Source organism: Xiphophorus hellerii, chromosome 16, assembly GCF_003331165.1.
Source record: "Xiphophorus hellerii strain 12219 chromosome 16, Xiphophorus_hellerii-4.1, whole genome shotgun sequence".
Classification (NCBI taxonomy): domain Eukaryota; kingdom Metazoa; phylum Chordata; class Actinopteri; order Cyprinodontiformes; family Poeciliidae; genus Xiphophorus; species Xiphophorus hellerii.
The window spans coordinates 17812082-17827317 of record NC_045687.1 but is presented as its reverse complement, the minus strand read 5'-3'; the positions used below and the strand labels follow the sequence as shown (position 1 = coordinate 17827317).

The 15236-nt window shown below is 38.2% G+C and overlaps 1 protein-coding gene across 3 annotated transcripts in view; it reads right to left on the bottom strand.

Moving 5' to 3' along the window:
• Positions 1 to 15236, bottom strand: part of prkcbb (protein kinase C, beta b) — an 89038-nt gene that overhangs the window by 11739 nt on the left and 62063 nt on the right. The window contains exons 11-18 of one of the 3 annotated variants that reach the window (XR_004342463.1): positions 12657 to 12748; positions 11708 to 11770; positions 10952 to 11090; positions 10700 to 10780; positions 10159 to 10266; positions 8036 to 8176; positions 3958 to 4645; positions 394 to 3927 (exon numbers count right to left, since the gene is read on the bottom strand). Coding sequence is in view for 2 of the 3 variants with exons in the window: in XM_032588177.1 (XP_032444068.1) it covers positions 4469 to 4645; positions 8036 to 8176; positions 10159 to 10266; positions 10700 to 10780; positions 10952 to 11090; positions 11708 to 11770; positions 12657 to 12748 (801 nt within the window). In the remaining variant the exon portion in view is untranslated. Of the gene's footprint in view, positions 1 to 393; positions 4646 to 8035; positions 8177 to 10158; positions 10267 to 10699; positions 10781 to 10951; positions 11091 to 11707; positions 11771 to 12656; positions 12749 to 15236 lie in introns of those variants that run through there. The other 2 variants (XM_032588177.1, XM_032588178.1) reach the window with 2 other exon arrangements.

Sequence of the window (15236 nt, the reverse complement as noted above, 5' to 3'; positions counted from 1 at the left end):
CGTTTCAGAGCGTTGCTTTGCATTCCCGTCAGTTCCCTCCATCTTGTCCTCGTACCGCTCTCCCTGCCTTTCCTCCCTCATTTCCAGTCATTCATTAGTGAATCTCCTTCCTCTTTTACAAACGTACTCCCCCCACCCCAACCCTGTGGTGAGTCAAAGATCACCCTCTCTTTCACCTCCTGCAACCCCCCATTTCTCCCTCTTAGATTATTTTTCTTTAAGTCTATCCATTCTCCATTTTCTTTTACAAGCACATCAGCTTGTTTCTCAGTGGCACCAACAGGGTTTGTGAGTTTTTGTAATGAGTTAAAGCTACAGCAGTGCGGGATGCAGAAGGTACCATTCTCACCCAACAGATACGCACTGAGGGACAATAAAATGTACAAAGTGAACTTGAAAAGCACGGATTTTGAATTCTTTATTTATGGAACGTCTGCTATTCTAGGAATACCCCAAAAAGAGGTTGTTTTTGTTTTTTAAATAAAGAACAAAATGGAAATTTGGCACATGGAAAGCATTGTAAAAAAGCACACTCCTTCATTATATGAATCTTCACACACAAAACACATAATAGTTTAGATCAAAGCTTTGGAGTACTGCTATTATAGAAAACATGGATCATAATAATATTTGAGTAAATGATAAGAATTTTTTTTTCATGCACTGTTTGTTTTATCGTTGTCTTTTGAGCAAAACGAATGGGTAGAAAACCCCCCCACCAATCTGTGAGTAAGGACTCCTCCTCCTTTACAATACTGACCACATGTATAATTGTAAGCATATAAAGACATTTGACACAGTAATATATTGGTGCATAACACATTTTATATTTGTCGTGTTGAAATTCAGCAGGAAATGAAAACATAAATGAAAAAAGCGAGAGCACAGGCGATGAACACAAATTTAGACTGAATTTGGCGTTAAAATACAGAAGATAAATATTCTGAGATTCATAATTATATTCAACATATGAAAAGATGTAAATCCAGACTTTTTCACTGCTCTCGATATTTGTAACTCTTACTTTAATGGTACCTTAAATGTCAAAATTCTTGCCTTGCAAAGCAGAAAAAAAAAACACACACACACCATTTCACTGATCACACAAACAAGAGTTGAATATCTTTGTAAGACCAAACGACATTTAAAAAGAGAGCGCCGTATTACAGTAGATGTTACAATGCCAAAAAGAGGCATGGTGTGTTTCCTGGTTGGTGGAGAGAATTATGTGTCATGGTCTGCAGTATTTATAAATTAGCTATATGGACCAAAGAGGGACCAATGTACTGTATGTATTCAAACACTAAGGTAACCAACATGTTCAACAGATTTCACAGGCAAATTTCTGCTTGTATGTGGACTAAACCAACAAGCATACACATAAACTAACAGATCATTAACTTGTTAAAATTACCTCTCATAAGTGTTTAAGTTGTTTGGCAGCCATATTGGATGATATACTTGTCGTGACTCACTCAATGCTGAATTTCTATGTTGGAGTTTTGCCTTCAGGGCATTCTGAAATATTTCTCTGTGCTGGAATTTAAAAATTTGAGCCCCCAAGTGTGAACCCAAGAAGCGATTATCTTTGAAAATACTCATCAAAATCCAGTGTAGCGAACATCTTGAAATTAGCAGGGTTTGAGGATAACATTTCTTTGAAAACTTTGAACATAATCTAATTTAGATCTATTACAAACACTTTGACTTCTTAATTTTTATTTGAGGAGCTATGAATTGTTTCCATTTTCAGTTTTGTGAATGGAGCTAACTGGCTACTAGCATTTGAATCGTTTACAGTAAGAGCCCAGATCTGTTTGCAGGACTTCTGAATTACTGAATCATCCACTTGCAAGTCAACCTTGCAAGTGGATGCATGGGAGGAGTATGAAAGCAACTCCCCCCATTAACTTTCTAGCAAAGCAAAGAAGGACATTTTAGAGGAAGTGACATACAATTTTTGTCTTTAAGTCCTTGCAATAAATGATTTTGTAACTGATTTATGTTCATCTTTTCTCTAATTGTCTCCATTTGTGTCATGTATGCAAACCAACATGATCAATACTTAGCTGCCTCACCTGCTGAGCAGTTTATTGAAGTACTTGGAATGACGTTTCCTGCATACAGTATTTTAAGCAATTAGTTAAAAGTGAAGTGGACCAAAGAGATTATTCTTCAATTAAACAAATTTTCATGCCAATTGAGAGAAGAAGCTGAAAGAATATAATCTGTACAGTACAGTTTTTGTTTTTAGGGTCAATTAATAGGAGGTGATGTAATGCATCATATAAAAACAGTAAAAAGTGTGCTGTGTAGTTTTTATTTTAATTCTCAGTTTTATCACGTTTTAACCCAATGTTGTTTACATCTGGAAAATACAAAAATGAATCCAAACTTTCCTTTCCTCCCATTTCTGGATTTCATGGAAACTATACTTTTAGATAATACTAATAAAAAAAGAAGTTCACTTGGTTGTTAAAAACTATTTTAACAATCTATTTCTGCCAATGTATTGGCTTCTGACTAATTACTTCAAAAAAAGCTGAACTGATATGAGGTGGCCATGCTAACACTCCGCAGATGAGAAAATGTAAGCGAGGACAGGTGAAGCTGTCCGTGTTAAGAAAAAAAAAACAAAAAAACCCTCACATTTTCTGCATACAAGCATCATACACACTTGACAAAACCCACATGCACACACACACACTCACGTTGTAAACAATTTGTCCAGGTATAGGAATCATGCATTTGTTACGTAAACAAAAAAAGGCTCGTTTCCAGGTTAAATACTTAACAACACATCCGATCCGAGTAGAAGAAAGAGCGTTATCTAGATAATGAACTACTTCAAGCCTTCCAGTAACACCAAGTTCTCAACTGCATTTTGCCATACTGATCCAGTGGATGGAAAGCAATAACATGCACTAAGAATTAGATATTTGTGGTGCAAGTGAGACTGTACACATGTTGGCTTGTTAGGGTAAAACAAGGTTTTGTAAAATGACTTACAATAAACAGGAAGGAGCAAAAGTCTAGAGAAACTCCTAATACAGAAACCATGCAAGTATGTGAAGCATTCCAGTTTTAGATAAGGATAAACATACAGACACTCATACAGGTATATACTCATTAAAATGCACATATCTAACTAAAATGTTCTAGTTTCAACCCCCCCAAAAAATTAAGTAAAAATCTCAAAGGTCAGAGCTTGTTTACACAGAAAATCTGCATTTGTTTTCAATACTTGGCCTTTATTAGCCGAAAGTTTACTAATATATGTATATATATGGTAATAAGAAGTAATTTGATTGTCAGTTAAATTATTTGTGCGTGATATAATTGTTTTAAACTGTTCTAATTGACATTTTATGAGCAATTTAATCGTCCAATTATTTTTCCGTCCTTGTTTTGGTTATGTGCTGATAGTTATTAAACACAAATCTTTGCTCACATTGCAATAAACACAAGCTAACAATGATTCTGAAAACTTGGGTGAATCAGATTTCCATGCTTTATCTATAAAAGTTTTCACTGTATCATGCATATCCTTATAATACATTGGTTAATACACTGATGGCATACTTTTTTTGTTTGTTTTACTATGCTGTCGCAAAAACTGGACAGCAAAAGCATAAAGAATATAGCTGCAGTATCTTGCAAAGTCCCAGTAACAACTAAGAAGGTAAAGGTATTTTATTAGGAACCAACCAAAACTATAGAGCATATTTTCACAGCTGGAAAAGGTGAAAAGTTAATATTTTTAGAAATTAAACCTGTAGTCACACTTTCAGCTTTTTGATGTCTGAGATTTGAGATCCTGAGCTTTGAGATTTCTGCCAATTTTTCGCCAAAATAGCCAAAGTTCTTACAGAGCATCTGTGTATCAACTTTCAAGTCTTAAATTTTGATCCCTTTAACCAAAAAAACCTTCTTCCACATATTGGTTTTCGCTCCTACGTGACTTGTGGGGAACTTTAAAGGTGACTTCTGCGGGGGTTTTTTCTTTAATTTCTCTTTGCCTGGCCTGCTTAGTCTTATCTTGGCAAATTTTATTTACAGATATAATTTAATGCAAATGCATGTCACACATTTCAGATTTTTATTAAGAAAACTGTTATTTAATGATCATTTCCTTCGTATATCATAACTATGAACTACTTTGTGTATTTCTATCATTTGGAAACCCAGATATAATACATTTAAATTAGTTTTTTTTAACATGAAAAAGGTCTACCAATTCTTTTGCAAGATACTGTAGTTATTTTAACTATGCTGTTTATACTTCCAGAGCGCTACAGTTCATGCAGTTATGTTTTGAACCTCAGATTGGGGTTAGCATAAGACGTGAAAGTCTGAACAACAAATCTGTGCTCAAAGCGTCATTGTGTCCATTGACAGCCTGGGTATTTGTGTGTGTGCCGTGGAGTTTTCTGCGTGTGAGTCCATGTTCCGGTGCGTGGAGCTGAAATCAAGCCTGCTCGGCAGTGGCGGCGGTAGCAGCACTTGCTGGGAACTCAGGGTTGATAAAGGAGAATCCCTGGAACTCGTCCTGGTCCAAGTTCTGAATCACCTCCTCGTCAGGGGGGGTCAGCACCGGCGGGTGGCGCGTGAAAAAGCGGTCAAAGTTCTCGGCCTCCCGTCCGCACTGTCAAGAAGGGCGGGAGAGGGGATGGATTGGGAAAAGGAGGAGTGGGGATGGACAGGAATGGATGGAGCGGGTGAGGGTAGATGGAGAGGAAAAACAAAAGAAAAGGGAATGGAACCAAGGTGTGAGATGACATCACTTGGAAATGGTTTCAAATATCAGAACAAGCAAAGTAACTGTGGTGCGCTCGATTTTGTGCCCCGAGCGGGAGACAATAACTGAAGCACACCTCACTTTTGCTTTCCTTTTTCAAATATTTGAAGCGTATTCTCAAATTTCAAACAGCAAAAAACGTCTCAAACATCCTGGAGCAGTGCACTGCATTGAACCGGCAACCATGCATGTGTGATGCAAAGTTCAAAAAATTTGGTGTCCAAAGCGTCTTATTTTATTACTGTTGGAGCTAGAGTTGGTTTTCTATTTACACAAGAACAGCCTCAGAGCTACGAGATAATTATTTGAATAATTGTGGGTTAATTGCAGGTTAATTTGATGTTGCAGCTGTTGAAACCTGCTGAAATAAACTAAATCAGCTAAGATGCTAAGGACCACTTTAACTAACTTAAATTCCCACATTTGTTTTGGTTTCATAAATAATAATTTGTAACTGAAAAGATTAACATTCATGATTTCCTTTCAGCGAGAATTTTAGATTTTACAATTTTCTCCCTTCTTGGCAAAGCAGTTTTGGGAGAAAAAGTTATGACCACCGCACACATAAAAAGGGAAGCTTACCCCTGAGAAGGGCTTCTCTTTATGAACATCCAACAAGTCGCTAGCTCTAAAACCTAGTTTTCCCCATGAAAGTGCTTCAGAGGGACTTATTTCCTCCCATCTCCATCATTATGCAAAGCTCTAATTAACACACCAATGATCCTGCATTCTCTGACAACATCGCCCAGAGGACAACTAGAAAGTTATTAAATCTAACTCCAGATGAAATTTAACTGACTGCTGTGAGATTTGGGACAGTTTACAAAGTGAGAATCAAAATTGGAATGGAAGTTTAGAAGTATCTGGATGAATTACGGAGCGGTTAACGGTATCAAGGTATAAAGATGGGCTTCCAAAAATCGGCATCACATGCTGCAGTCTAAAACAAATTCACTCTTGCGTAATGCCCTACAGTGCTGTTGACATAACAGTGTTTTAAAACTAGCGTTTTCAAGCTACAAGCAGCATGTTTGTCAAGCAGCAGACTGCAGGCCTGCTACTCGAGCAAATAGCCAGACTAGCTAACGAGCTAAACATACAATATTTTTGTTAAACTAGCTTGTTATAATATGTAGCTTCTCTGTAAGAACAGCAACAATAATTAAACTGAAAAGTAATTTAGCAAGTGTTTATATTTTTATTCCATCTAATATTTAAAAAGATTATTTTTTTTTACTAGTTTATTTGGCAGGGATGAGTGTATACATTTAAGATGTCATTTGCTACAGGACTTGGCTAATTTGAATGTTAGCAAACGTTGTAGTATAACTAAAACTCATCATTCTAGCAGCTGTATGAATAATCATTGCTGCTCTTTGAATACAGTAGGTCATGCTATTTATAATTTGTGTCAGAACAATATGATAGAAACCTTTTAAATCCTTGATATACTTTGGTATCGTTAACTGATCTGTACCTGATTGAGACAAAGGACTTTGTAATAGTGAACAAGCTAAGGGACGCAGCAGAGTTAATTTAGATTAAAATGCTTCTTTAAAGGCTTGTTAGTGTTTTTCCACACTACACCTGTTCAGATGTTTCTGGAAAAATTTTTGACACGGTTTCAAGTGACTTCTTCTTTTTTTTTCTAGTGCACTCCATGACAGGTTTAATTTGAGACTGAACCCCAGAGCATGCAAATAAAACAGAAATACCCAGACAACTTTGAAACACTGAGAGGACAAATAAAATGTGCAGATGAGATGAAGCTGATGGGTTTATGCGTGGCAGATGTGAACAGATGGAGAGGCGATGAAGGAGAAATGAACTGACAATTGATCGCTGAGAGGACAGATGAATGAAGACGGTCGCACAGCGATACCTTCAAATGAAGCTTCAGAGTGACGGCGTGAACATGTTTATGTGCTGGGTAAATGCATGAACCAGCCATTCAGCTGGTCTGTTTCTCGGTGTGCGAGTCCTTCACAAGTTAATGTGCCTTCGCATCAAGCAGATTCTCCAAAGGCATTAACAGCATTTTAAAACCAAAGATGAAAAAAAACAGTTTTTGATCAGCATTAAATATCTCGAATATACAACAGGATAAGGCACGTTTTTTGGTGTGTTTTTAGTAAAAGAAAGTAATTCACTTTATCAAAAATAACACAAATCAAAAACAAACTTCCCTCACTGAAATAGGCCACCATAAAGGATCAAAGAACCTCTGCCGAAAGTGTCCAGAAAAGACTAACGCTGTTTGTTCTTATTAATAGAAAAGATATAAAGAGAGGAGTCTGAGACGAGGCAAAGGCCTGGGAGACGATAGGTGTCTGAAAGTCGAGATCCAACAGAAAGAGGAGACAGATATAGACAGAAAAGAGATCAGACAGCTTCTGTCTGATCTCGCACTACAGGAATTTACTCTAGATCCGCCTGTGTTGCAACAGCCAGGTCCTCGGGATGACCTCTACTTTTAAAATAAAAACCCACATGCACACGCATGCATGATTACACACAGCCGCATTAGTGATCAAGCACACAGTCCACCAAAAAAATAAAACATAAAAAAAAAACCCTGCAGGCAGAGAAAGATGCATAAAAAGCTAAACTCAGAGAAATTAAAAAAAGAAACTCTTAAGCAGCAGAAGGGCCCAAGGCTGTGAGAGCGTCCGTATGGCGTGTGTGTGTGTGTGTGAGCATTAGGTGACATCATTCTGACTACAGTTATGATCAAACCCATCTTGTCAGAGAAAGAGAAATAAAAAAAAGAACAAGAAGAAACACACAAACAGAGTTATTTTCAAGACTTTTCTTTTGTTTTTTTTCAGAAACTTTAAGGACGTGCACCTACTCCCTGGAGGTTTATTCCAAAATGAAAAACAAAACCCCCCTCTGAGCTCATGCAGAGCACATCTGCACTGCAAACTGCAAAGCACCGATCTTGTGCATGCACGGTACTGCCACAGTGGTGTTATCATCACCACCGTCGTTATATCCAATGCTATCCCCATCCCAGCCACACATCCTTCAGCAACCCTCATTATGTTCAGACTTACCTGTGCACACAGTGCCACATAGGAGAGATAGAGTGTAAAGTTACAGGCAGTAACAGATAAAGACGCGATGTGAGAGTAAAGAAAGACAAGAGGAGAGATCCGGCATAAGGAGCGTTGCTCTCTGCTTAAGTTGGCGAGTGTCTTTTGAACATCTCGTGTTTGATCTGTGCGACAGACTTACAGCTCTGGGTTTGAACGGCGGCTGCACTTCCTTGTTCTCCAGTTTCTCCCAGTCCATGTAGCGGAAGAAGCTGTGCTCTCGGATGTCCCGCTCGCCCTCCGGACCGCAGCCCAGTCGTTTGGCCGGATGCTTCGTCATTAGCTGCACAGAAACAGACAAGAGAGACGCAGGTTTGATGCGCATCGCGCCACCTTCTCCCACCTACATTCTCCGCCGGCGCTCCGGCCTGGTGGATCAGTGACCTTTTCCCTCTCGGTCTCGTTGTTCCTTCACCATCTCCTTCCACCAAATTAATTATTTATGAACTGTAAATCATCTGCAGTTGTTCGTGTTGTACAAAGAACATGTCTGTCAACGGGGGTGCTGCTTAATTTTCGCTGTCCCTTTTGTGCTTAAGCTGCTGCGTGAACATTGTTAGCATCACCTATATCCGATGTTAATGTCACAGTGAATGAAGATGTACAATACAATCCACAGCAGAGTCATCCCGGGCCGTTATAAAACATGCAACAAAGAAGTCAGCACTTTCAACTTGTAAAATACACTGGATTTGCTCTCTCAACTGCATATCTTACATGTTTTAAAGAGTACAATTAAAGTAGAGGAGATAATAATTAAAGAAATGTATTAAATCTATGATCAAAATAAAACTTCTGACTCGTAAGTAAAACAGATATGCAGCACTAAAGTTTGTAAAACTTTTTCAACTTTTTACAAACTACGATGCAAAAACTGAGAGACGGCAACACAGAGATTTAAAGGGATGTCAATCTACGGGAATGTTTGTTTTTATTTTTAAAAATTAGAAAAAAAAAATCTAAAACCTAACATATCTGACAGTTTATTTTTAATTCAAATATTGCACATCCTTTTAAGGAGCTTTGAAATTATACTGGTAGTCCTGCAGTTAAGGTTTTTCACATGTCGATCCCTTTTATGCAGCTCCACTTTATAATTCACAGTACGCATGATTTTCAACGGAATAATCGTCCATACTGTCCTTAAATATTCTAAAGGTTTCATTTATTGTTCTTAAGGGAAAAAAAATAATAATCTGTCAAAATTGGCCACTGTTTCTGGCTGACATAACGTCTGCCTCCGCATTTGTTCTCTGTGCACATACCTGAAAGTCAGCTCTACTTTTTCTCTAATGGAAATTACTTGTAGAGTTTAAAAAGCCGGGGCTCATCCAGTCAAATGCACAGACACAAAATGACTTAACCCAGGCAGCACTGGCAGGGAGCAGAGAAATCCGGGGGTGGACACGGGTGAGCTTTCATGCTCCAGTGAAGATTCACTCTCATAGCACTACAACACTGTAATCATAACTAATACATAACATACAGCCTGTGTGTCACTGACAGACTATGAGTGAGTGTGTGTATGTATCTAAGAGACCACTGTTGCCATTAATTTGTTGATGAATGACTTTGCCTTTAAATTTAGGAGGAGGCAGTGTGACTAGTATCGGGCCAGAATAAGTGCAGTTCGGTGTACTTTGATTTAAAAAAAGGCTAAAATAAAAACATATGATTTCTTTTGAATCAATGACGCCTATTTCATGTGAGATAATGTTTAATGTTTGAATATCTTTTTGATTTTTGTTAAGCTTTCTTAGATCTATAACATGAGCAAAGCTGCTGTAGAGAGACAACATGATCAAAATAAAAAGGACCGAACATATGTTACCATCCATCCATCAGCCGGTACTGTGTGTGTGTGTGTGTGTGCGTGTGTGTGTGTGTAGTCTGCAGTGAAGCTTAGAGGCAGCAGATGAGACAGAGGTTTAATAAAGAGTACCGACTCCATTTGTTGTAGTAATCAGCCCACCCTCCCCCCCCACACACATACACACCCACGCGCACACACACACACCAGTCCACAACGCAGCTGGAAGTTATCAGATCATAATTTTGGTAAAGGCTGAGCAAACCACACACGCTTATGCTATCTGATCACAGTAGTCGATGCATGTGACAATTATGAAGGACATTTTAATGTTTTCTGTTCTTCTGTTTGTCCTCCTTACTCCCTTTTCTTTCTAAATTAACTGAAGACCCCCTGGTACTTTGTGTGTGTTTGATAAAGCAGCCGTGTGTGTGTGTGTGTGTATGAATACTCACTCCTTTACATATGGCGACAGCTTCCTTAGACATCGATTTGGGATAGGAGACATGATGCTCCATTATGGATTGAAACAACTCGTCCTCATCCTCACCATCGAATGGGGGCTGCAGAAGAGAGGGAAGAGTTGAGGAGAAAAAGGAGAAATGTAACACAGGACAGACAGAGGGTATGCTAAACACAATTATTATTATATTTTTGTATAAATTTTTGAATGTTTTAATTTGTTTTTCTCAAAAACTGAACAAATTCGATCAGTTTAAAAGTTAAAGTTTTCTAATTTTCAGTGTAATGCCATGCATCCCTTTATCTGAGTTTCATACATATAAACATGCACATGATGCTAGTAATAATGGAGAGGGCAAAAGATGTTCAATTATGAAATATTTTAATACCTTAAAACTAATTCAGAAAATCCAATTTGCAATCAGTTATCAGCAGCCTTTACAGAGCAAATAAATAATGCCGATAAAGTATTACTTTTCTTTTCAATAAATAAAAAAAAAAAACATTCTAGTTTTCATAAAGCTGCAGACCAACCTGTCCAGCCAACATTTCGTAAAGCAATACTCCAAACGCCCACCAGTCCACAGATTTCCCATAAGGTTGATAGGCAATAATCTGAAATTAAACAAGAACAGTTGTAATAATCAGCAACACTTAATAATCCTAAACACTTAGCAAATAGCCAGATTTTAAAATGAACACGTTCTCTAACTTTGACCAAACTGTTTGAATTTGAGTTTTCCTGATTAACGAATGTTGCGAGCACCACACACACGGACTGAATACCTCAGGAGCGATGTAGTCTGGTGTTCCACAGAAGGTCTTGGTTGTGATTCCATCAAGCATATTTTCTTTACACATACCGAAATCTGCGATCTTAATGTGGCCTTCACAGTCCAGCATTACATTATCCAGCTTCAGATCCCTAAAATTGGTAAAGAAATTGAATTTTATTACCTTCCTGCAGTTTTCTGTTAGCTACAGCTAAACTGATCTAGTAAATATGTGATTTGTACTTTTGAGAACTGTGTCATGAACGGCATACGTGTTTAGAGTGGTTCAACTCTCAAAAGATGCTTGTCAATTTTTTTTAGTAGATACTAAATGAAAAATATAAAGATCAAGATAATCTGATGTGTGTAATGTTGAATATTACTTAAAAACTCACCATTCTGAAACTTCTATCTGTTGTTTTAAACTTTGCTAACCCTTCCCACAGTCCAGTTTAAAAAAAATATATCACATTTCCTTTAAATTTGCCAGCGTGCGTGCATTGTTAAACACACTCCACTTTGCTAGATCATGCAACTACTGACAGATAAAGTGAATTATTGAGATCATCTTGTTCTTCAGAGAGGTTTTACATGAAGCAGGTGAATAAAATACATGTACTGTTGTGTGAACACAACTCCTTCTGCTTTCCAACAACTAGGTAGGCTGATATTTATGGGAGTTGCATAAATGATATTTATGCATTTTAGCACAATTTTGCTCCATTTGCTACCTTTGCACTTTAGTCAGTCAGTTCATTGTGGATGTTACCTGTAGATGATGCCCTTTTGATGCAGGAAGAATAAGCCAATGGCTATCTCAGCAGCGTAGAACCTACAAAAGAAACGCAGGAAGAGACAAACAGCAGCACCAATTACAGTGAGGTTGAGAGACGGTGGGAAAACAGGGGAGTTAATTTGCGTGTGTCTACTCTGCATAAAGGTCAGAGCTGTCTCTTGAAGGCCAAAGAACAGCTGATAAGATCAACAGGAAGGGCCTTTAACAGACTGACCACGCAGGCAGCCATGTTTGAACAACGTGGTTTGTTCACGAAATATACGAGAAGACAATCTGAAGGTGGGCAGGCAGGTTAGAACAAGGAGAGTCAACTTGATGTCTGTTTATCTGAATTTAAAATGAGGAATGTTTGTTAGTGAACACAATGCAGGACAAAAAGTAAGAATTATTATAAATGTTCTACTACTTTAATGGCACAAATAAACAATGTTTCTACTAAGATGCACAGTGTTGGCGGTGTTATGTTTTGTGTAGATTAACAGGTCAAATTTTTCAAACTCTTTCGTTATGACAATGATGAGATGTTTCAAGGACTAATCAGAGGTGACAACACATTGGACGTAATGAAAGACCAAAAGATTACAAAGACAAGCCTCAGTTCGTTCACACTGGTATTTAGGGACTGCGCTTAGACTTGTGGGATATTTGCATACATGTCGAGTAGCTATGTTCTTTTGTGAGCATGCTATTCCACTCACGAACACTCCCCTGAGCAGAAAACGTACCCAGAGAAAGACACACGTCTTATATCACACACCTAGTTCTCGCAGATGCAGATTATAAAACTAATTAACCCCAAGCTGGTAGCTTCTTTACTGAGAGAAAAACAGCATCACTGAGCTGTGAAACATCTATAGTATCTCCGGAGGATTGAGATTTTTACACTGATGGCAGGAATGAGGTCTATGTTTTGTGTACTCACACAGCATGGGGCTCTTTGAACTTGCCAGCCTGCTGTATCTGATACATGAGGTCTCCGCCATTTATGTACTCCATGACGAAATACAAACGGTCCTACGGAGAGAAACAGGAGGGCGGGTGATGAGAGAAGGGTCAGGAAGGAAAACAGACAGTGTCATGATCTTTCATTACATTAATTATGCTTCATCAGAATGTTCAAAAAAGGTGACATGAAATAATTTTGTATAATTAAGTATGAGTATAGTATAATTAAGATTTCATAAAAAAGAACACCAAAATACAGTGTAGAGTGCAAATATATATATACTGTATATATAAAAAAACATCCATATACAGTACAGACCAAAAGTTTGGACACACCTTCTAATTCAATGGGTTTTCTTTATTTTCATGACTATTTATAAGGCAATAAATCCCACTTATTAACCTGACAGGGCACACCTATGAAGTGAAAACCATTTCAGGTGACGACCTCTTGAAGCTCATCAAGAAAATGCAGAGTGTGTGCAAAGCAGTAATCACAGCAAAAGGTTGCTACTTTGAAGAAACTAGAATATAAGGGGTATTTTCAGTTGTTTTACACTTTTTTGTTTAGTGCATATTTCCACATGTGTTATTCATAGTTTTGATGCCTTCAGTGTGAATCTACAATGTCAATAGTCATGAAAGTAAAGGAAACTCATTGAATTAAAAGGTGTGTCCAAACTTTTGGTCTGTACTGTATATAAAACAATCTATCAGACAGATGAGACTTGTGGCAAATAAAATCAAAACCAAAGAGGTCAGCTGCGGTGTGATGTCATCATAGGGTATGGCACATGAGGGAGCCCAATGTTTTTCTACAGGAGATTCACATTAAACCAATGACTGAAAACACAAGAATTGAGACCAGAAGGAATAAAATAAATCAGAATTAGTGTAGAGAAAGTCGTAAGTGTATTTTTGCAAGAGCGTCGGTCTCAGGACCAATAACCAATACCTCTGCTTTTCCTGGTTTAGATATAGGAAATATTTTAGCATTGTATTGAAATTGATGGCAGACATCAAGGTACAGTTAAAGGAGCATCTACAGGTCTTGTGTCAGGAGGAAACACAGCAGAGTATCATCTGCATAACTGTGGAAATTTTCACCATGTTTCTTTACAATTTTCCCAAAGCATCTTAGAGAACAACAAACTAAAACTGAGCCATGTGGAAAACCACAATTTACCTAATAACTAAAAGGTTTGAAAGCTTTGATGCTAAACCGTTTCAGGACCGGGGTCAGTTCGTGACAGTCTACCTCTTGGTCCTGAACGGTCCACAATATCAAATGCAGATTGAGCAGGACAAGGACCAAAAATGGTGAATTACTGTAGCCCGAAAAATGTTTGCCCAGGGGTAGACTGCTTATGTGAAACAAATGACACTAGAAGTGAAAGGAGCAGTCATAAGGGGATGAAAGAGGAAGGGGACAGAGAGGAGGACGTGACTGGGCTGTTGTAAGTACAGCCAATCAGTCTTGAAGGGACATCAATTTAAGAACCTATTGTCTTCACTTATCTACAGAAATTGCCAATATGGTTCAGTGTTTCAGAAAATCTAGTGTATATGTAGGTGTGTAGGCGTGTGTGTGTGTGTGTGTGTTAGGGTCTGTACTGTCTGATAAGCCTCATAAACTGACCTTTTGAGAGCAATATGTTGAACTTGTGTGTCTTTCGATTAAAAATGTACTTGCATGTGTGCACCACAAGTCATGTACAGCAACAAAATTTTATGGCCAAAGTCCTCCTCTGCTGAGAGAATTACTGCTGAACTGGATTAGCACATCCACTCTCAGTGGGGTGTGTGGGCATGTGTGTGGATCAGGTCAGCTGAGTTTGTGGCATCTCTCAACCAAGTGACAACGCATCACTAATAACAGTGTGCGTTTATGGCTTGTGAAATGAAATGTCATGCACTGAGGGCTACGCATGAAACCACCAAGCTATATTTACTCCCCCGTTGACTCATCTTTGGTGTAATACGGATTATACATCACAAGTTGAGCATGAATCAAGCATGAATTCAGGCTGTGTATTCCAGCTGGGAGCTGGTGACGGCAGTCGAGGTAGCTGCTGTTAAGACCACAGCGCTCCCTGCGCGCCCTGCAGCAGCATGCTGCTCTTACAATTGTTCCCACGTAACCTGACAGTGTGGAGATCAACAAAGGCAGCTCCGTTTTGTCTTGTTATCGGTGGAACATTTAAAGGGGAAAATCTGCGCATTTTCCCCTTTAAACATCAAGTGCCTTGATGCTTCTTTAGCTGCCTTCCTAAAAAAGCTTATAAACTGCATCAACAAATATTTTTCAAGAAAGATTACAGGTGTCCCTACTGTTGGCAAACCCATAATCTATTCAATAAATGTAACCAAAGTGTTCCATTTGCATGATTTTATTTATTTATTTTGAGCATTGAGTAACATTTTATTATGTAATCTACTGCTGTTAATTTGGAGTATAAATATGACAAATTTCTCTTTGCCTCTCTTCAAAATGAGACAGACAAGATAACATGATATTCAAGTCAGGCTCATGTTTTCTTGATTTCCACAGGTCAGG